At 37.5% G+C, this 22,173-nt stretch overlaps 2 protein-coding genes across 2 annotated transcripts; one reads left to right on the top strand and one right to left on the bottom strand.

Moving 5' to 3' along the window:
- Positions 1–676: 676 nt before the first annotated feature.
- LOC139985943 (uncharacterized) lies at positions 677–4,607 on the top strand. Its single transcript, XM_072000849.1, has 4 exons — positions 677–981; positions 1,057–1,282; positions 1,594–2,126; positions 2,618–4,607. The coding sequence occupies exons 1-4, from the start codon at positions 677–679 to the stop codon at positions 4,605–4,607; spliced, it is 3,054 nt and encodes a 1,017-aa protein (XP_071856950.1).
- Positions 4,608–6,342: 1,735 nt separating this feature from the next.
- On the bottom strand, positions 6,343–14,817 carry Gsc (goosecoid homeobox). The gene is made up of 3 exons (XM_072003020.1): positions 13,089–14,817; positions 11,374–11,663; positions 6,343–6,743 (listed from the first exon to the last, which is right to left on the bottom strand). Exons 1-3 carry the CDS (start codon positions 13,576–13,578, stop codon positions 6,528–6,530), a joined length of 996 nt encoding a protein of 331 aa, XP_071859121.1. The 5' UTR covers positions 13,579–14,817; the 3' UTR covers positions 6,343–6,527.
- Positions 14,818–22,173: the final 7,356 nt, after the last annotated feature.

Genomic DNA, 22,173 nt, shown 5'->3' with positions numbered 1-22,173 from the left:
ACTTTAAATCTTTCGTCAGCCCTTTTGAGAAGCTGCATTTATTCAGCTTCTCCGGTTGGCTCCGACGTTCCCAAATAGCTATTCATATTTCGGGAAGTATATTTAAGCGGGAAAAAAATGTTTAAGTGCGACGCAATTCCCTCGTTATTAAATAGACTCGCAGAACGCAAGAGAGACAATAAAGCATTTTTATTACAGTGTTTTTCCCTCTTCCTATTTTCGTCTCCGCTTGCATGTCCATTCGTGTCGAATCGATTGACACATAGAACAAAATTATTTTTCAATTTTTTGCATCGAAAATACTTTTCGATGACAAATTCAAATTCCACGAGAAAAACGTATGTCACGTGTATAGTTGATGCCGCTTATCACTTGTCAGGTTATATCAAAATTTTCTATCGAATCATGGTTAAACAAAGATGTAAAAAATGATATAAAAAGAGCTTCAGAATGATCGTTTAATCTTACAAACTAAATTATCGTGAAATATTATCCTGATATTAACCCTAATTAAAAATGAGTTGACTTAATTTGCTTGAGATACAATATCTACAAATTTGGTAAATTCGTGTTAAATTGTCAAGTGCAAGATTAAAAGGTGCAAGAGTTGGAAAGTTGAAGTGCAAGAGTTAATAATTCATCGATAGAGAAGTAAATAAGAAGAAATCGAGGGAAAATGGCCGAGATTGAAGCAACCGATGAAGATACTACGACCGAATACCTCGATGACACTACAGACATGGAGGTTACGGAGGATACAGAGGGTACAGAAGATACAGAGCGGGAAGGAAAAGACGAAGAAACTGTAACCGAGGAAGAAACAATAAAGGAAGCAGAGGATGAAGATGTCGTAGAATATGAAGATGCATCCAGAAAAATTGGAAAGAAACACGGGAGGAAGAAACTGAAAAGTTGGATGGAACGATGTATGAGAGAAAAATGGAAATGCGACATGCCGCTTTGGCAACTTTACATGAAAACGTAAGAAATGCTGAAGCAGCCACGTATTTGTTATATAATTAATTTTTTGTGTGACCAGTTTCACAATTTTCTCAGATTCGTAGAAGACTACAAGCAACGAGAGAAGGATGATATTTTTAAACATAGAAAGCCTGCTGATCTTAGAAAATTTCCTCGTGTTCAATCGTCGGAAGATCTGCCCACCCATTACAAGTGTTTACCACTTAACGTTTTCCAGCTGAAGGATCAATGGAAATTGCCTGACAAATTAGATCGATCGAAGATGATACGAATCTGGCAGAACATGCGTACAAACATACCTGTTAGTAAATAATCGAAGTGTAATTTGTAACATGGATTACATAGAGATATTTGAGACAAATTGGGCATAATAATTTGTCAACGATAATTAGTAATGATCTTTTGGGATGAAAAGCAATTACAGTGTTCCTACTCCAGGCAATTATATCACTCATGCGAGACTATTTTTATATATTTTATTAAAATCTTAATGTTTAAATTTGGTATTGCATATTGAATTTTTATTTAAAATTACATTTCGTTTGCATATGTATAACAATCCCAAAATAACGAATAACTAAAAATAAATTATATAGAAATATTCCAATATAGAAAGATTCTCAATCACGAGTACTTCGTCAGGTACACCTCTCCAAATCGGATACAGCGGTAGAGCCACAGATATCAAAGACCGATGACGATAGATGGCCAGGAATGTGGCCGTGCACGACGAGAGACATGGCAAAAGAATTGCTGGAGAGACGAAGGCAGAAGCGAATGAAACAAAAAGATCTGTTTCCCTGTGATCCGGATTATGTACGCGATGGTTTTCAAGATCCGAGCAACGATTATTCCGATCGTAAGGAACTAGGTCATGCTCGTATCCCGCAATCTTGTCCTCTACCAACCAAGGAGATGCTAGTCGATCGTGCTGCTGGTGAACAGCACGGTTTAGTAGACGGTGATTACATCATTTTCGAGTTACCCTCGAAAGCTCGGGGAACCAGGATCTACGCAGATGTATGTCTTCGAGGGTTGAAGGGTATGCATTTGCCAGAATTGGGAGTTCTACGTGCGCGCAAAAGGACGTGGAAGTTCTGCTTTTATCAGGCGATCGTTGCTCTTCTAGCTAAGACACAACTGAGGTATCTGTTGAACACATATCTCATAAAGCTTAAAGTTTTTGGAGAATTTGCACTTTTGAGATTTAGGATCTTTTATTTTCTTTCTTATTGGATGAATCGCGGATTACAATTGTATTATAAAAAGATTGAAAAGATCTGTGTGAATGTCTGATTAATTTTTGATAGAAGATTAGTAATGTAAATTGTATTTGGATTAATTAGAGGTTTAAAGATTTCTTTTTCCTTTTTATTTTTATTGGATGAACCAGAGATCGCAATTGCGTCGCAAGGAAATTGGGAAGTTCTGTGCGAATATTTTATCAATCGCTGATAAAAGATTCGTAATATGAAATTTACATAGAATAATCAGAGGTATTTCTACGACAAGAGAAATATTATACAGTAGAACTGTTTCGTATAGAGTATTGTACCTTTAATCTTTCACGCATTAAATCACGTAAATTATAAATTGTCCCTCTATAGCATGTAATGAATTGATGTATTTCTATAAGATACAAGTATGCTTGGAGCGCGAACATCGATTATGTGTACGATCACGCGTGGTTGCTCTACACCCACATGGGTATGATCAATATCAAGGACAAGCAAAGGCTAGACGACATCGTCGTGTACAACTACAAATACAGCATCGAAGTAAGATTGATTCAAGAATTAAACGACGTCCCAATCGTCACTGATATTCCATGGGATTACGAGGAAAGAAACATGCGACGAAAAATGATCCTGGAACGAAAGGAGCTGATGAACGTTAAACTGGAAATCGGTTCCGAGAAAATAACCGATGAACAAATAGCGCCAGTTCACAGAGGCATCAAGAGAGTCCATGAGTGGCTCGACAAACTTAAAGTACGTTATCGTAATTGTATATTCCGCACCACCCGATTCTCCGTAGCATTTTGGAAAGACAATCTATTCTGGTACTTGTACAATCCATATCGATGCGATGAATTCGGCTATTGGGACGATAACGGATATGCTTGCATCTTGAAGTTTTGCTCCAAAGAATCTCTTACAAGGCATCTGATGATTCTTCTATTAAGAGCTTACGTTTACACTACTCCAAAACTGAGCAAGGAGGAACTAGAAAAGAAACCAGAAACCGATACAGCTACAATGGCTATGGAGCAACCAGTAGCTGCAGAAGATCTTGAAGCTACGGAACCATTACTAACCATGGAACAGGCAGAAACTGCAACAGAATCGGGCGTTTCGGAAGAACCCAACGTTGAACAGCAAGCAAGTGGTCCGAACGAATCGGTTCGTACACAGCCATCAGGAATAAGCTATTGGAAGGAAGCAGGTGCTGCACAGCAACCAGAAACAGCCGAAGAAGAGGCAGAAGAAAAATTCTTCACGATCCAAATTTTCCATGTGTCCCATCTCTGCTGCCAGATTCACAATCTTAAATTACTTCAACGAGGTGCACCAAAGCCACCTAAGCGCTACGTGAAGAAGAAGACCATCGACGATTGTCCTTTCGATCCCCTAGACATGAGAGACCCATGCGCGATCGAACAAGAGGAAGGTGACCTCAAGGAATCGATCGAAAAACCAACATGGCTGAAACTGTACAAGATCACTTGGACAAAATCACTGGCTGTTCCTCAGAAGAAAAAAGGCAGCAAGGAACTCGGCCTAGGGAAAATGCGCTGGCATCAATACGTCGTAGAAGAATCAAACAAATTATTTTCTTTATGGGGTGAGATTCATATCACGGATGGTATGTTCGAGAGAGAAAACCGCGGGATGCAAACGTACGCTTGTTACGTGGTTTGCGCTGGTATGACAAGAATTATGGCGCCTGAGTATTGGAGTTCGAAGACACTGGATGTGATTGTTATGTGCGGAGACAGATATTACACGCATAGTAAATTAGAAGCAGAATTTAAATCCACGAAAAATGAATATAGTCACGTGAATTGTTGGAACAGGTATTTAATGAGTCATTTTAAGATCGGCGAGACGATGTTCGAAGCAAAGGTTCTGCCAGCAATTTGTGGTAGATTGTACGCGAAATCTGGCAAGTATTTATGGCAATCTTTAGAACAGATGTTCCTCAAGTATAAATTTGGTATTTTAACGTGCGAAAGCTCCTGTTTAGGCGTGTTTAAATTTTGTGGCGCTTATTATATGTGTGACGTTAACTCTTTGGGTCCGCCGTTGTTTTCGTACGGAGAGGGAGCAGTTTATCTGTTAAGAGCCACGTATTTGTTGAAATTCATCACGGTTCTAGTGTTGACGATTGGTTCACCAGAATGCAGTCAGTTTGCTCTGAACCCTATCGAAATATTGAAGGTCGTCGATGTAGGTCCTTCTGTGTTTCCTGTTGGAAGAGCTGAGAAGAAGGATAGAGCTAAAAGAGGTACCAAAGTGGAATGCCCGTACGACGAGGAGAAGAAAAAACAGATGAAAAAGTGGAAGCATAAGAGAGCGGAAACCGCACGAACTATCGATAAATTGTGCTGTAAAGGTGGAGAATGATCGTTAGATTCTTGTTTAATTCCTCTTGCTGTAAAATTTAAATTGTTTATATGTAATACCTACATGCAGTCTAGTTCGAATTCTACTTTAGTATTTTTTAGTCTCTTTTTAGTCTTTAGAATGTGACTTATTTCGATAAAGGTTTTTAGTTTCATTGAAATTATTGTATTTATGTAATCTTCATTTGAGAAGATTAATAAAGGGATTATCATATGTTGTGAATATATCAAATGGAATTTTTATAATTTTTATGTATTTACTAATTGAATGATAAATCATGATAAATCATGATAAATCAAATCTTCAATCGTTCTGCTATCATAGTGAACTGTAACGAAAAGATGTACTTCAAAAGATATTGCCAAGCTTTATTCAGCTTGTATTTAAGTATCTCATTGTAGCTTAGTATCTTTATTTATATCAAAATAAATCTAATCTATTCCATCTAATATTTGTTAAGTATCGAAACTTTCTAACCAAATCATTTTATCTATACTGTAAATTAAAAGATATAAAATAGTGGCGGGAGGATTAGCTAAGCACTCGATCAACAATATCTTTATCGAATTCGAAGGAAATTACCAAGAGAGAAAAGGAAAAGATTCGTCGGTTTCGAATAAAAGGAAGAAAGAAAGGGTGAGAATCTTCCGAACAGAAGAGTGAAAATAAAAGAAACCGTGCTTAAGTCGATCGTCTTTACGTCTCAGTGTAGCAACGGCGCGGAACCTATTAAAGTTGTACCGCAAGAGAACGTCTTAGTTCTTGGTCGCCCTCGGGATTTATGTACTTACCCCGAACTTGGCTGGAACTTTCCTCTAGCAGCGAAACTTACTGTGTCCAGGAAACGGCGCTACCACCGCACAGGGCTAACTGCTGTTTCACTTCTATCGCACAATACTAATAATATAATCGTCAAGGCACGTAGAACTAAATTCCAACTACAACGCCAGGGAAACTACTCAGCAATTTTAATCACTAATCCATAGTGTAACGTGGAAATCATGCTGGATACATTCTTGCGTAACTGATCACGGAATGAAGAAGCAGGGAATACTTCTTTAAAGAATCTAATTTTCCACCGTCGTTTAATCGGTTTCGAAAGTAGTGTTATTTGTAAAACTTATGCACAAAAGAAAAAAAAAAAAAGGAAACAAAGTAAATTGATAATTTTAAGATGGACATTAAGTCATCGTGTGTAAAATGGACATTAGTCGTTAAAGGTTTTTGATAATCAATCTCGTTTATAAGATATTATTTTTATGGTATAAGTTTTTGATTATTGATTAAGATTCTTCATAATTTTTCCAGATTTTAGAAGCTTCTATATCCACTGACAATCTACTTTGTTTCTAAAATATTCTTTTTACAATAGACTTTACTGGAATAATTTCTTTGGCATTGAATTTTTTCAGACATCGATATTCTTTTTGATTTTCCAAGGACTTTCGTATCTTACTGATTTTCTTGATCTTACTTTTAAATCTTGTTCATATTCTGAATCAATTCTAATGTTTCAATTCTCGTGGAAATTGGTTCCATTACGAGATAGCATTCTCTTAAATCATATTCTTCCTTCATTCTTCGATCATCGATACCTTTTCGTATCGTGTTATTCTCTTTACAAGCTCTCTAAAAATCTTACTTTCCAAGGCAAGAACAACCACGCAAGCGAAAATAAAATCCCATCTGACTTTCGTGACTTTCTTGAATCAATAATTTATTTCACTACCTATTATACACATCGATAGGCTATATGTACAAACATATTTACATCCTAATTCGGTATTTACACGTGTCCCTTGTACAAGGGTCGGCAGGAAGAACCTGTATGTTTCGAATCTTTTCGACCGTCGGCGAAATAAAAAGAGAAAGGGAAACGAAAAGAAATAGGAAAAAAAAGTTTTACAATCGATATTTTGACTACGCCACTTCGAGATCCGAGCTGTCGGTGTCCTGTTCGTGTTGTTGCTGTTGCTGTTGCTGTCTGGTCAACGTCAAATGTTCGGCTACTTTGACCGCAGGCGTTGGAACGTTGTCATCGGCACGCTGACGTTGCTCCAGTTGAAGTTTCCGCATACGTTCCTGTTCTTCCCGTTTCTGTTTACGCCACTTGGCACGTCGGTTCTTGAACCACACCTGGAATAGGAAATGTTTGATGAGGGTGGCTCATCGTGCCCTAGCCGGCCGCGTTTATTTTCTACGAGTTCTCAGACAGGGAAAACGATGTTTCCTTGCATTATGAAAGTGCTTGAAATGGAATCGAGGCGTGCAAGGTTTAAATACTTCCTTCCTTTTCAATTTCTTTTTTTAGGGGGTGAGGTTACATCTTTTCTTATTGTTAATGATTGTTTTATGATAGCTGAAAATATTTGATATTTCGTATTTCATCGATAGAGACCATTCTTGAAATATAGCGCATTTTCTGTGTATTAAGATCAATTACGATATTCACTGGTAAATTGCAATAGGGTAGGTGGATGTTTTGTGGCGATTATTACATAAATTAATTTTCTGAATTGTTTAAACGTGGATTGTAAAGAAGCAGTATTGCAAGTATTAATGATGATGTTAAATAATTATGACTTTTAATATTCGAAAGCTACAGCTATGTAATAATAAATTTTAGTAAAATATTTATGTTTGAAAATATATAATAATCTGACAATGACTTACTGTTATGAAACCGCAAGGAAAAATCTAATAAATATCTAACACAAGAAATTGGTTGATTGCTCAATTGATGTTTAGTTAACGATATATCAATACTATACGCAAAATGACGGTGGATTCTCCGGGAAATTATGAATTAAATAATTTAATGTAACAAAATAGTTTTTCTTTTAATAATACATTTATTATAAAGTTCCTGTTGAGATAGTATGTATACCTATAGGTTTTTGAAAGAGAGGGTGTTATATAATCGCCTTGTTTAAATAGTTTAAATCCTCTAATTATTTTGTACGATATATTACCATTCGTCGATTGATTACTATAATTACATTCCAGTCGAAGCGTTTTGTTCATTCCCCGGTATATTCGCTACCACTGTATCGTAAAATTACTAAACAGACCTCAATTTCAACCCATGGCAGGTAGAACGTTTAATTGATAACCTCGTTCACCTGCGAGTCAGCGTATCTCGTCGAGAAGACTCTTAACGAGGCAAGGGAGCCATCGAAGATCAAAAGGCTTCATCCCACATTCGAAATCAGCATTTGTTCATCACGCTTGTCCGACTCGATTTAAACGAAACGCCCAACAATCGACCTCTCCCTCTCTCTCCCCCTTTCTTTCTCTCTCTCTCTCTCTCTCTCGTTTGTTAGCGATAGAATGCTTCATCGTTTCCAATATCGCATTGATCCTGGCTCTTAGCCGTTGAATTATACAATAATCACACACCTCAGTATTCTATCCGTTTCAAACGTATTTCCCTTCGATATTTCGCGATATTTATTTATGCAAAACATTCTTTCTCTGTATGTGCGTGTATCAACTTGTTAAATTTTCCTCAATACCTCGATCTAAATACACGGTAGTTTTTATCAGTCGACGCATCGATAAAATTTCAATCTGAGATTATCCATCGAATTTCAAATTTCACTCGACTTTACACGAATACTTAGGTATCGGCGCTTTTACGTCTCTGCTTTTATAACATGTCCGTTGTTCGTGTTTCTGCATTTTGTTGATGCAATCACGAAGATAGGAAAAGACCGTCGCACGGGTAAACAGTCGTGCTTCTTTCCAAACAGAAAGAGGACACAGCGTAGTGCTTTAGGCCCTTCGTTCTCTCGAGCTGTTTCAAGTCATTCCTTTATTTCCCCGTTCTTCTTCGTTTCCCCCGCCTTCGTTTTTCTCTCTCATTTTGAAAGTCGTCTTTCTACTAATTCTGTACAAACATCGAAACTCTTGCCTCGATGCGGCAGGTGCGCTGCAGGTATATCTTGTTTCAAAGTCTTCGAAGACTCTCGAGACAAGAGGTTTCCTTTGGTAAAGCCGACGACGCGGGTGGTCTCTGTTGGTCTACGATAAGTGTGAATGACTTTGGGATTGTACGACTGTTCGAACAAATTGCACCGCCACGAATAAAAGACATTCCTTGATTCCTCTCGTGTTCCATTATCGTGTAATCGCGATAACTCTTGCGTGCCGAATTTATCTTTAGCAGTTTGTTAGGCAAACTTTCGTGTTTAGAGATTTAGATAGGAAATTATTCAATAGAAATTTATTTCTTGAAAACCATTATTAGACAATAATTAAAGACAGCTGAGATTAAAGGCAATAATTAAAGAAATAGCATAGTGGTGTTTTAAACAAAATTATTATTTTTAACAATTAAGACTTTTATCTTTATTTTCAATGTCCATTAATATTCTCCGAGAAAAAATATTTTATTTTCTTTGATTATTCATATACATATCGTATTTTCGTGGTACATGTAATAATTTAAGAATTATAGAAACTTTTTTTATTATTTAATACAAAAATTTAATACAAATTCTTATATTTAATTTTTATATATTATTAGATTTTTGTATTAATTTCTTCTTCTCAAGATGTCCGATCCTCGAAAAGCAGCAAACTGCAAGTGAGCAACAATCCTCCTCTTAAATAGAGCAACAATAACACGGCAGAAAAGGGTTCCTTCAATCCAGTCTCAATGACACGGTCCTAAATCCTTCGAAACATCCTCGTCGACGATACACGATCCATCCATTGACCGAACAATACCGATTTTAATTTCGAAAACCGGCAATAAGGCTGGAGAACCACTATGTGCGATGTTTAATTAATAAGGAAAAAAACATTTGTTCGATGAAATGTCGGCGGACAATAAATCCGTTCGATTAATTATAAAGTTACCTCGTGATGAATTAACGATTACACGCGTTGTAAATCTTTACGACGTTAAATACAACGTGTTATAAATTCTGCGCCCCTTCTCCACGTTTTGTATGCTTGTGCATGCGTGTATGTATGACACATGCATGGCAGGGCATATATATAATTGAAGTAAACACATTATCGGCAAAGCTTTTAATCTACCATGCAACTTGTTGGCCCGAGTCAAACGACGACCGATAAATACCGGTCGCAAATAATTTTAATGATCGCATTAAAGAATTATGGAGTTATGGTTGTCGGTGCATTAAGGCGACAAACAACAGGGACCATCGAGAACTTCCAGACCGGAAAGTGGAGGCATTTTGTCATCGGTACAAATTATGCGTACAAGGGAGAGTTTGCCGACAATCCGAATGGTCAATGTTTGTCAGGCGAAAATATTCACTCAGGTTTAAGATAGTAATTTGTCGGTTTAGGCTGCTACCGATTACCATTCGTTGTAAAATTCTCATGATGCTATTGACTTTCCCCGTCAAATGTAAAAAAAAACAAAAACAAAAAATAGTAAGGAAAATTGATAACTATGTTATTAAGGACATCGTTTTATTATTTGTAGCGAAAGTAGTTGGCAGAGTTTAATTTTACCACGTATCAGTTATATTTCGATTCACTGATTACTAGATTATCAATTATTATTAATATTGTTTCAAATCTTTAAAAAATCATTTAATTTCGAGTACAACATTCTATTTAACCCTTTTAGTGCCGACCGAAAGAATTGTACCTAAACGAAAAATACCAAACCAATTTGATGTAATTTGGTAAGGTTTGAGAAAAAAATCATAAAAAAAAGAAAGCATGATATTTTAAAAATTCAAAACGGCACATATTACGAAATAAAGGGAGAATAAGTTAATGCCAATTATATTTCAATATTTGATCAAAATCATACTAATAATACTTATTCAAAATCATTGGGAAATACGGAAAAATCAGTTCTCTTTTATAAACAATATTTGCAAATAAGAAGAATCATCGTTTAGCTATAGTTCGATGTAGAACACGTAGTATAAAGCATAAATTCTGCAATCTCAATTATTTGTAACAAAATTTCTTATATCAAAACAAAGTTTACTTGCTCCAAAACAAGTGAGCTAGTATAACATTACTAAAATAACATTCTAATAATAATATTATAAACATTTATAGTTTATATATCCGGCTATTGAAAATGTGTAATATTTATTTATTATTATTTGTACAAGTAATTTACTTGACATTGATGGTTACTGATGTATACATCGTGTAATCCTTTATTACACAGATTATTGTACAAACTGTGCGTGATCTTCGTACAAACATTTTATTTTCGCCCTGTCGACGCAAGATGATTCTGTTCTAAGATGAGATATTCTGTTTTAAACAGTGTTATCTAAAATCCGTGATTACAGTTTCAAGCAAATCTCCCGTGCCGAATTTTATCTTATGGCACTAGCGTATACACAGTCTCGGTATCAACCATCGCGGAATATAACAAACAGTTAAAGCCGTAAATAATTTTTTCAATTTGTGGAACATCTCACATAGGGCTTCTGCAGAAATATTCAACCATTTATAACGTTTTATAAATTTATTTTCAGATAAAGTTCTTTCGTGTTGCGAATAGTAAAGTGCCATCGCATACGCAACGATATATTGTCGTTGGCACTTTTTGCAAGTGTTGCTAATAATAATGTATCGTTGTTCGTCACTAGAAGGGTTAAGCTGTAATCTATTAAATAGAAAAAGACCACCCAATTCGCCAATATTCAATAATTCGGTTTGCCGATATCTTGAGCGTAATGATCTCTCTTAATTTCTTCTTCTTCTTCTTAATTTCTAAATTCGCGAAGAATTTCTGATTTCTTTTCTCAAAACTCACCTCGATTCTCTCTTCCTTGAGATCGACCTGAAGCGCGAGCTGTTCTCTCAAAATCACGTCAGGGTAATGTGTCTTGTCGAAGGTGGCTTCCAGTTGTTCTAGCTGTTCCTCCGTGAATATCGTCCTATGGCGACGCTTCCTCTTCGCCATGGGTCCTACTGCCGCGGCGTTTGGATTTATTTGATAGGGATGAGCTGCGTGATAGAAGGCCGGTTGACCGTGAAGCGAAACGCCGGCAGCTGCCATTGCTGCCACGTAGCCGCCGGAATATAAAGTAGGATATGCTGCGGCTGAAACGAAAGAAAAGAATCTTCAGATATTAAATTAATTTCGCTATCCATATTCTATAAAATAATTCCTCCAAATACTATTTGTAAAAAACATAAAAGGGAAAGAAAATGTTAAATTAGGAATTAAGAGAAGAAGATTGATCGGAAAGCGAAAAGTACACGTTCATAATCGACGATTATAAAATTGTACTAATGCCTCTGAAGAGTTTCCAGCCCTATACTACATAACGAAGGAACGAAAAATACTCGTAGACCCCAGCCCCAAGGGATGTTTTGGTTTAAAATCTGGAAGAAAGCTGCTTAGAGGCGACGTCTCCGCATAAAAATGTGCGAAGGGCGAATTTATGCTTTCAACCGGCGTTACTCGCGTTCTCTGTTTCTTCCTTCTTCTTTCACTCAACGAGCCTGGTTGCATACTTTTTCCTTCTCGTTTTTCAATCTTCCGGCACCGGGATTGCAAGCAGCTAAATCGTTCGTGCGTGATCGAAACGGATTGCGGATTTCAGCTCGCGCATCCCCAATCTGCGGCGAGGTTCTTGCGGGTGAAATACTTAAAGCCCTCGGGGGCATAAAGGAAATTTTCGTTGCAAGAAGCGTCGGCCCACCCGAGGATTTACGCCTTCTTTCATTTTTCCGCTACGAGACGCCTTCCTCGACGTAATATATGCGAAACCGCGGGGCAAGCTATTTGCAAATTAACGCCACGCTCTTTCATGTAGGTGTTTCATTGCGATATATTCGAATTTCAACAGCAAAGCCGGTTTCTTTAAAAATAACAGGCGGATGAATCATTCAGTAGATAAGAATTGTTTTTTTCTGATAATTCACTCTAATTCTTAAACAAACGTGAAAATCGCTTTCTGCAATGATTAATTGTAATTCTGAAGTTTGGATATTGTTAAAATCCGTTATATCATAAACATATAAACACCTGTTTCTAGAATAGAATTCAATTCTAGTCTTACAAATGGATAATACCATAATATTCTCATACATGTATGTTCTTAGATTCCTCCGTTAGTAATAATACGTATTAACGGATTCCATAATTGCTTTGCATATTGGAAAAACGTGTAATTCCTTGATTTCCTAATTGGAAAATCCTAAAGTTTAAAAACCTTAAATTCTTTTATTTCTTCATTCGTTTAACATCGAATTCCTGTGCACTAATCATAACATTCATCATTACCCACCGGCATTCATAGAAGAACCATAAGTTTTATCTTCGCTTATATATACCTACATATAACAATCTAATATCAAGGATATTCCTCTATTACGAATTATCTAATATCGAAAACTTTCAAACTTATTCCCCAATTTTTGTGAAATAAATCATTTCATCGAAACTATTCCAGGCTTAGTTCAATCAATAATTCCATTGAAAATATTCCATAGCGAAAATAATTTAATAAAGGAACTTACCAAACAAGTCAGCGGACGTAAACGCGAGATGATGAATTTGTTGTTGAAGAGGATGCATGGCCCTCGATGGCGATCCCACGACTTCCGGGTTTTGAATAATGGAACCGAGGCCGCTGGTGCTGGTGGGAGTTATGTTTCCGATAGGTCTAGGTGCTAAGATATTCTCGATGGTAAAGGCGGACGTGGGAGAGGACATAGTTGCCGAGGAACTCGGTCTGGAAACCTCGCGTGGTCTGAATCGCGCCTCGTCGGAGCTCAATGGACTCCTGGAAAACGTTCTGTCTCGTCCATCGATGTCGTGTCGCCTTACAGTCACATTGTTTTGCTCGTCGTTGTTCTTCAGCTTGTGCTGCAAGCTCTCTGGCGAATAATTGTAGAGATATCGATGACCGTAGCCGGATATTCCGGGACCATCTTGAAGAGGACTCGACGGCTCCGTCATCGGAGAACGCGATCTGGGCGAATCACTCGCATAGGTACTTTCTACCATGTTACAGGAGTCTTATCGTTGTGAATTGAAATTCTTTCACTGTTAGTTTATTCTTGACAATTATTCGAAGATTATTTCGATGATTATTGATTTTAAAATTCAATCACGTTTAATGCTTATCGATTTAAAATAATCGATCACAAGGATTAGTTTCGTTACAACGGGAACAAGGACATTCTTTATTCGCGGATATACGTATTTTATATACACTGAGCTTTAATTTAGTACGTTTGCAAACGGTAGAAAAATTTCTTTTAATTGATGTGACGTAGCGCCTTCACGATTAAGCGTTCGTTATTTAGGATACGTACGGAGGATCACATATCAAGAACACCGGTGAAAAATCGCCTGTACGGTACGAAACATTCAAGTCTTTGATATTACAAGATCCTTCGAGATCCGCTTTTGTCTCATCACAAAAGAATCACCAAACTCACTGTCTTCTATTAGACGTCCACTTAGATTTCCAAAAATCTCCCACAATCTCGAGCGAATTCTTTACTTATTGTACTAAAATCGAGTCGATCACTTCATCGTTTGTTCACGAAGGGATAAAAGAATTCAAATCGGCGTTAAAAGGTCCAAGTCGAGCGGATATGTACGCGAAAACGAGGCCCTGCCGGCAGATCGGGAAGGCCACGAGGACGAAATCAATCCGACGCGCGTGGAGAAGCCCAGATGTGCAGCGACTGACACCGATGATAAGGGATATGCCGACGACTGGTCTAGCTTCGTGTACGCATTGACCTCTGAGGGTGCGCTTAGATTCGTCGGCATCTATGGGTACGGGTGGCCACCCCCGTGTGAGTGACATAGGGACAGAGCGACACCCTCGAATATACCCAGGCGAAGTTTTGCCGACACTGAAACAGGGGCGTGGCTCACCCTAGGCTCCATCCACTTTTCCACCACCCTTCCACCTCTCGACATCCCCTACACGGCGGTGATGTCGCGGAGATGCAGAGGGATGAACGGGGGAGGCTCGAAGCAGGAAGCTGGACAGAGAAAGAGGCATAGAGGAGACGCGAACGCAAACGGTGGCACCGAAACGATGGTTTCCCGGAGGATACAGGCGGAGGTGCGATCTCCTGACGACAGTACGATGATTTGAGGGGTGGTTGTTGAAAAAGTGGGGGAAGGAACGTCGGACGGCCCGGCAGAATGCCCTTTCAACCCCGTCGACGCGCGTCGGGGCTTCGACGGTGCATTGGGTGGAGAAAAGAGAGGTTTTCACACCGGTGGAAATGGTGGAAGAAACGTATTTACAACGGATAATCACGACGTGTCTCGCGTATTACAGAGCTTTCCGAGTTTACATTGCGAATCGTATTCGCGAATTAATCATGCTGCCGGAAGTGTTTGGGTTCGAACCAGGTCCTCCGTACCGATCGAATTCGCTCGGCTATTGTTTCTGAAAATAATTTCACGTTTCCCCCGTCGATGGTATTCGTAACCACCGAGGATTACTGTTCGGATGTTTCGTGCCTCTTTGTACCTTGTCTCTTCATCGTTCGTGAATTCCGCCGCGGTATTCGCCAAAGTACAGACACCTTTTAACGAAGATCAACGGGCTTTTCGTATAGCGTGTCCGAGTATTATATTTATATGGCGGACTGATATGATCATAGTGGTGCAAGTCAAGGTCTTGCGAATTGAAATTTAGTCGCGCATCTCAACTTTTACGAGTATCGTCCTTTTTGCTCTCATAGTTAATTAAGTTGTAACTTTACTCGTTATAACGTTATAAGTTATAACGTACTCGTACTCGTTACTGTCGTCAGACATTTTCGTGAATTACCAGCGTACGATGTATACGTATAATTCGACTATTGATGTTTATACATTTTTATAAACATAATAAGCTAAAGAAACGCAACCTAAATGAAAATTTGTTTCATCTACTGAATATTACGACGAATGTTCTACTTCGAATGTTTTACACATTTTTGCACGTTATACGCATTCTGTAGATTTTATATCCTCAAATTTCACAAAAAGTGAATAAACATACGCTACATAGTTTACTTGTAATAGATAAATGTAAAGTGTTCGCTGTTATACGAAAAATAATTGAGCTGATTTATGCCGTTATGAATCTCAGGCTGCCATATATGAAACGCAATCGGTTGGTAAATTAAAATTGGGAAATACGAAAATAAGTAAAACATTTTTAATCTACGTTATAACGCATTATAACTGGCGTATTATGGGTATCACGTTCGCGATATAGAATCGCTTGCATTGCATCGGATGAAACGCAGATTTTCTCGGAAGCGTACGCGCACGTGCTTGATTGATTCACAGATTGAAACTGGCAAGCTGGCCCGTTCTACACCATGTATAACTGAAACAATTTTTTCATAATACCTATTGTTCAGATTTGAGGATATTATGATTTTGATGGTTACATTACAGGATTACATCGAGCTTTCGAATTATCGGAAGAGAATTCGATGCCACCAACATGCTTTCGTCCGTTAATTTGCATGAACAACGAAATATGCGAGATTTGAATTAGTAATACATTAGTAATACATCTGTGACAGAGTGCAACGTTAAACCTGTATAAATTTCAAAATTCTCTAACATCTAACGCATAATAATTACGGATAGTATTACTAAATGAGACAAACGAAACAAAAATACTAACAATTCGGTTAATTATTGATACTTACACGTGTTAAAGCACCTATATTGAGATATTCAATAGGTGTTTGGACGGTGTAGAATTACCAATTTGTTTTTCGCTCGTCATAAATGACAAATATTTTAAACATTCGGAAATTATCAATTTAGAGATATTAAATCTTCGTGAAAGCTCTAAATATATGAGTTTGTTACAAAGAAAGTTCGATTCATTGGCTATTTACATAGATATATAGAAAATATATAAAATATAATTGTCATGCTAAATAAGAGTTCTACCTTGCAGAAACTCACGTGCCATTGGTAAAGACGATACGATCAAAGTTTTAACAGAAAACGAGCCACTGTTCTTCTAGCATGAAATATGACGAATTATTTATAACCATATTTGTAGGTACGATTCGTGGGCAAAATTTCATCAGAAAACCATCCATTTGCCTCGTATCGAGCATCACAGAATCTCGTCGACTACCCACATAATGCCAACTACATACGCGATACCTTTCATACGCGTATGTTAGAAAGCATATACCATGACCATCTCTCCCTTTAGCAAATCGTTGATCCGGCAGATCTGTTCAATTATTCAAATCCCGCCCAATGCGTCCGTATTAATAACATAAAACCGTTGTAATGTGCATTGACTGTCGTCGTTATTGTTGTCAGCAGCGGTACGGTGGGGAGGATCGTGACACGATACGTGGAGAACCGAGCGTGAAAAGGTTTTTCATAGGTTCGCGCACGTACCCCGGACATTGTCGAGTATATCCCCCTTGGCCACCTCTTCTTCCCCCATAGGTAGTATAGTAAAATCCCGTGCGTGCACGCTTAAATCCCGAAGTCCACAGCGAAATCTCTGCCAACCTTAATCCTAATCCGTACGTTAATCGTGGCCCGATCCATGGGACGTAGGATCTCATGGTCTCGTACACCGTGTACTCACCGGTTTACCAATACATCGTTTCGATTTCCAGGAGATATACGCTCTGTGAAATATCAGCGTCTATGATGCTCCAGTGAAGACGATCCCTTTGTTCGGCGGAGTCGTGAATTTCATTAGCACCGTGGCGAATAGATACACCAGTGCCAGTTTCGATTCATCTAACTCGATATGCAGGTATTCGTATGCAAATGGAACAGCCACCGATGGCTTAGAAAGTGATTTAGTTTACCAGTTTCGACGACTTTGGCCTTCCAGCCCGTAGAAAGATGGCAAAGCGAGAAACTGAGGATGGTTGAAAGCTGTCTTCTTGTTCTTTTTCTTTTAAGAATGGAGGAAGGTGTGAAAACTCGTTCAAATGAATACTAAACGTTGTCTCTTATGATGGGCTGACAAATGTACTGCGATTCGGGGTTGGTTTGGAGGAGAGGACACGTTGGATTTGGAGAGTTTAGAACGCGATTCGGACGACATACGAGCTCCGCGCGGACCAATGGCTGATGCCTGCCTATGCGAATCAGGATTATCCTTCCTGCCGGATTATCGATTCTTTTCGAGAAGACCAGATTTTCTGGGAATCGAACGCAGCGTGGATCATTTGTGTTTCAAATGTGTTTTTTTGCTCGATGTTATTCTGTAAACGTGAAATTTGGAAACGGCAAGATTTACTCTTGGTTTCATTTCAATGTTGATTTCAAGATGCTATAGTCAAGCCACGAACTCATTTTAAAATATAAAGTAATTGTACATTATTCTTTAATAATTTAAGTAATATGACGAATCGTTCATTTAATGTTTTTTTTCATTTTTATACGAAGTTTAAAATATTGGAATTACCATTTATGGAAAAATTAAAAAATCATTTACTTCAATCGTCAGAATTTAATCTTTTGCATTTGTCTTATCAAATTTTTCCGCTTGCATCTGGTAAACGTGCACTGCCGCTCAAAATTTCGAAATCGTTCAACCTAACGATTAGATTTATCAGGAAAATGATAAGATTTGTATTTTTATTACATTATTAATTTAATCGTTTTAATTATTATTCAATATTTATTTGAAATTATCATTATACATTATTTTACATCCCTTTCATCGAAATAGTAATAACACAATCCTTTGTTTTTCTAATCCAAATCAAGTTTGTATTAGAAACTATGCTTCTTATCCTACTATCATTTCTTCATTTTTATTTCGTGATTCGGTAGTGTACACTAACTCGACTGTACGAGTAATAAGATTCGACAAAAATCTTCTAATAAACTTACTAGACACAGCAAAAAAGGAAAAGCCCATTATCTCTTCTGCTGTCTTCTTTCATAAACCGTAAAAGTTTGATTTCTAAACTTTTGAGCGGTGGTATATCTCGAGCGAAGCCTGCGCTATGCCATTATGTCTTTGAATCTCAAATTTCGACAGCTATGGGCTTCGTTTCTTATTTACAGTGATTCCACCATTTGGGGAAGATAGAAGCCAGAGTGAAGAAAAGAACGAAGAATTTCTTCTTCTCCGTCTTACCGATTCGGTTTTAAAAAGTTTCCGCCACGGGAGACGCTTCCACGCGAAAGATTACAATTTCCATGGTAATCGTCGTGGACGAGTCTGCCCCGACGTTAATACAGTGACAATACAGATGTTTTCACGTCTAAGCGGCGTGCTAAGTGGATGTTCTCTCTTCATTCCGTATCCTCACCGCCATTTCCCACTGTTGAGATTTCGTGATCCCAACCTGGGGGGTGCTGTTGTTGTAGCTGACCAGCTCCTGAAATAAACGTTTCGCGTGTACTCGTTACTTCAGCTTACACTTGACTGGACGCCTTCTTGCCTCTTTAGGCGGGGAAATAATCGAGCAGAGAGAAAAACCTGGCAAGCAAAAGCCAACGGAAATTGAGCCTGCGAATTATCCGCTGGTACCAAGCTATTCGTCCACTTTGTTATTCTCATCTACACTCGCTGCTTCTATACGGGGTGTCCTGACAATCGTCGTCAAATCTACGATTAGCAAGAAAGGCGATTCTACGTGAAGAGGACACGTTGGAAATATGGAATAAATCCTTTTTTAAAAAAAAAATTAAGATTTATCCAGAACCCGTTTAAACATTACTTTTTTGTAAATCGATTTTCTTACGATTTCTCTGAAATATCGACAGAGTTACAGAGTCGAAGTCTCGTCGAAATGGAAATATTCACCAAGTGAAAGTTGAAAATTTTAAAACGCAACTCGTTTTACGGATTATTATATGTATTAAACAGCAAGTTGCTGTAAAAATTACCTTTTTATTAATTACAGAGAAGCCATTCTTACAAAGTAAAATTGCCAGAAGAATCTCTTTTTAGAGAAAAATTTACTACCCTCCTGAACGTTTTCGAGTAAAAATAACGCGAGACGTGTAATATCGGTAATTGCAGCATTCAAAATGCTATATATTATAACGTGAAATTACCGTTATGGCTATTACCGAATTATTTGGCAGCGTACGCGCATAGAAAGTACAGACAGCCAAGAAATTTCTTCCTAAATACAGTATCTCAGACATAATTGAAGAAGTGTTTTTCTTTCGAGGGATATTGTCGCACTACAAATACCTTAAGCAGAAAAATTTTATCGTAATTTTTCACTGATTTGAATAACTTCTTATTCGTTGATTATTCATACCCAATCGATAATTAGTCAAGTTCACACATACTAAAAGTAACGAAAAACCACGTTCATTCCGTATTTTTCATTTATTTTTTCACATAGAACCACTTCCTTGTCGATTGTACGATGACTATCGAGACACCCTGTATAGAGAGGAAGCTTTTTCTCTCTATCTTCCTTTCTACTGCTTCGTAGAATGTGCTATCCTTAAAGTCTGGTGCAAGAACTTTGTTGGACCTGGTGATCTGACTGGTAGGCTTAAGGATCGAAGTGAAAACCGATGAGTCCTGCGATTATCCTACGTATGGAATTTTTGAATCGAATAGTAAGATGAAATACTAGAGACGTCACGAATGTAAAGAATGTTGGAGAGCAACGTTCCTTTTTTTTTTTTTTTTTTTTTTGTATTGATCAGCCGTGAAAGTGGTTATTTCATATTTTGTCAAATCTGGTTCCTTTGCAGGATTTGACGAAAGGGGTGAACTTCTACGAACGAATAAATTGCTTCGTATATTTCTGGGAACAACTGTGTTTGCAGGGATACGAGGATAATTTAGGGTGGAATAATTTAAAATAGAAGATATAGAGCGATTGTACATTAATTCTAATAATTGTATCTTTGTATGAAGCATGTTACGTATTTGTGGAATAAAATGAAAGATTATGAAATTTGGAAAAACTTCAGAAATAGATTTTGTACAAAAATTAATTGTTAATCCATAGCATAACGGTAATTCGATCGATTTTAGAGCTGTTGCTGGAGATTTGAATGTGCACGTACAATCAAGGTAAAGCTTTGGAAATCCATCGTTAGTTCTGATAAAATAATGTTCTGCACATATTGTTATAAAAAGCTCGTTATATTTCTACGAGTCATAAAAACATAAGAATTGGAATACGTGACTTTCAAACACGTTATTTGAAAACCGTCATTCCACTGGAATATAAAATTCAGTTTCTCTTATCGAGAATTTGAAATAGGAATAATATGCTTTTCTTACAATGTTAGGGTACTCACTCATTAAAATCTATTTCGACTGATTCAACCAAACATTCGTCTGCGTCTAAATACATATCCATATAATAATATACGAACATTGCGTCACAAATAACAAGAATGAACCGTTACATTGCCAAACTGAGATTGTTGTCGATATAATTAACGATGATATCACACGAGCGGTTCGTATTTCGCGAGCGATAAATTTGATGTAGCTAATGATCAGTGTCGTGAACCTGTTTGTCAAAGTTTCAACGTTTTTGAGCCATCGAGACGTATTCCATACGTTTCTTTCTTTTCTTTTTTTTTTTTTTTTTTTATACCGACTATTTATCTTCCAACGAGGTAAACCACAACTGATAAAACGTCCTATGAAAAAGAGAAAGATTAAAGAAATTTTGGAAACAACGACGCCGCAATAAAGCACATCGTCCGCAGAACCGGTCAAAGAAATCCGTAAAGTGTGAGAGCATTAGCGGGCCAGCGCAAATATTTTTCAGATGCCATAATCGTGCAACGTTTTCTTCCAGGATATCTGTTGACGGCCTGCACACCCAGAGAGACCTCGTGCTTCTCTTAACGTATAGCGCAAATATTGTTCTTAGCCAGGAAAATCGTATACTCGCGCGATTCTAACGGTTCTCCGTAGTCAAAGACGCCGCAAATGCAGCGGAAAGAATCATAATCTAACCGGGAAAGTCTGTGACAATGACGTAGAGATCTCCGCGGATTAGCTTATATAGTTGGTTACAGGATGTAAATATTTGCGCTTGGTGGGAGAAGATAGCCGCTTTGAAAACTGACTGAAAGAAACGCTTATAAAGCTGGAACAATCAGCAAGCTTGAAACGTACAATGGAAAATTTTGTTTCCATTTATCGAAACTGGACCGTGGATGTTCATGGAAATTCATATCTTGCTGAACATAATTAATAATCTGAACATAAGTAATATTTTATTACTAATTAATACCTTTAAGTAACCGTATAAGGAAATTGTATGTGGAAATTAAATCAACTCGATTATAAAAAATTTTAGTATCGAAGTAATCGTTTAAATAGATCATTTTTGCATTACATTCGAAATAACATAAAATGAGAATTTGGTGAAAGTCAATTTGAATTTCTATGTATCCTACCCTCTTAATAAAACAATCTTTTCTACCCTTTGATAATATCTTACTGTTAACGATCATGTGTGTATGAAAATCAGAGAAATATTTCGTTAATTGTTAAATGAGTCTGGAAAAAAGAAAACAAACTCAAGAACTCTAATACCCATTTCCAAGGGTTTCTTTCTTTCCCATTCCCCGAGAGGTTTCCACTTTTAACCCCATCGTTTAACTCCAACTTGCATCGAGTCTTACCCT

This window comes from Bombus fervidus, chromosome 1, assembly GCF_041682495.2.
Source record: "Bombus fervidus isolate BK054 chromosome 1, iyBomFerv1, whole genome shotgun sequence".
Classification (NCBI taxonomy): Eukaryota; Metazoa; Arthropoda; class Insecta; order Hymenoptera; family Apidae; genus Bombus; species Bombus fervidus.
The sequence above is the reverse complement of the archived record's forward strand: the minus strand, read 5'-3'. Positions and strand labels throughout refer to the sequence as shown.

Bases quoted from the DNA above. Each gene is read 5' to 3' on its own strand.
- Gsc (XM_072003020.1), bottom strand. From the start codon at position 13,578: ATGGTAGAAAGTACCTATGCGAGTGATTCGCCCAGATCGCGTTCTCCG. The intron at 11,664-13,088 runs GTAAGTTCCTTT...CTTTCGTTTCAG, and splicing joins TACGTCCGCTGACTTGTTTG to CCGCAGCATATCCTACTTTA. The intron at 6,744-11,373 runs GTGAGTTTTGAG...TTCCTATTCCAG, and splicing joins TCAAGGAAGAGAGAATCGAG to GTGTGGTTCAAGAACCGACG.
- LOC139985943 (XM_072000849.1), top strand. From the start codon at position 677: ATGGCCGAGATTGAAGCAACCGATGAAGATACTACGACCGAATACCTC. The intron at 982-1,056 runs GTAAGAAATGCT...CAATTTTCTCAG, and splicing joins TGGCAACTTTACATGAAAAC to ATTCGTAGAAGACTACAAGC. The intron at 1,283-1,593 runs GTTAGTAAATAA...ATTCCAATATAG, and splicing joins ACATGCGTACAAACATACCT to AAAGATTCTCAATCACGAGT.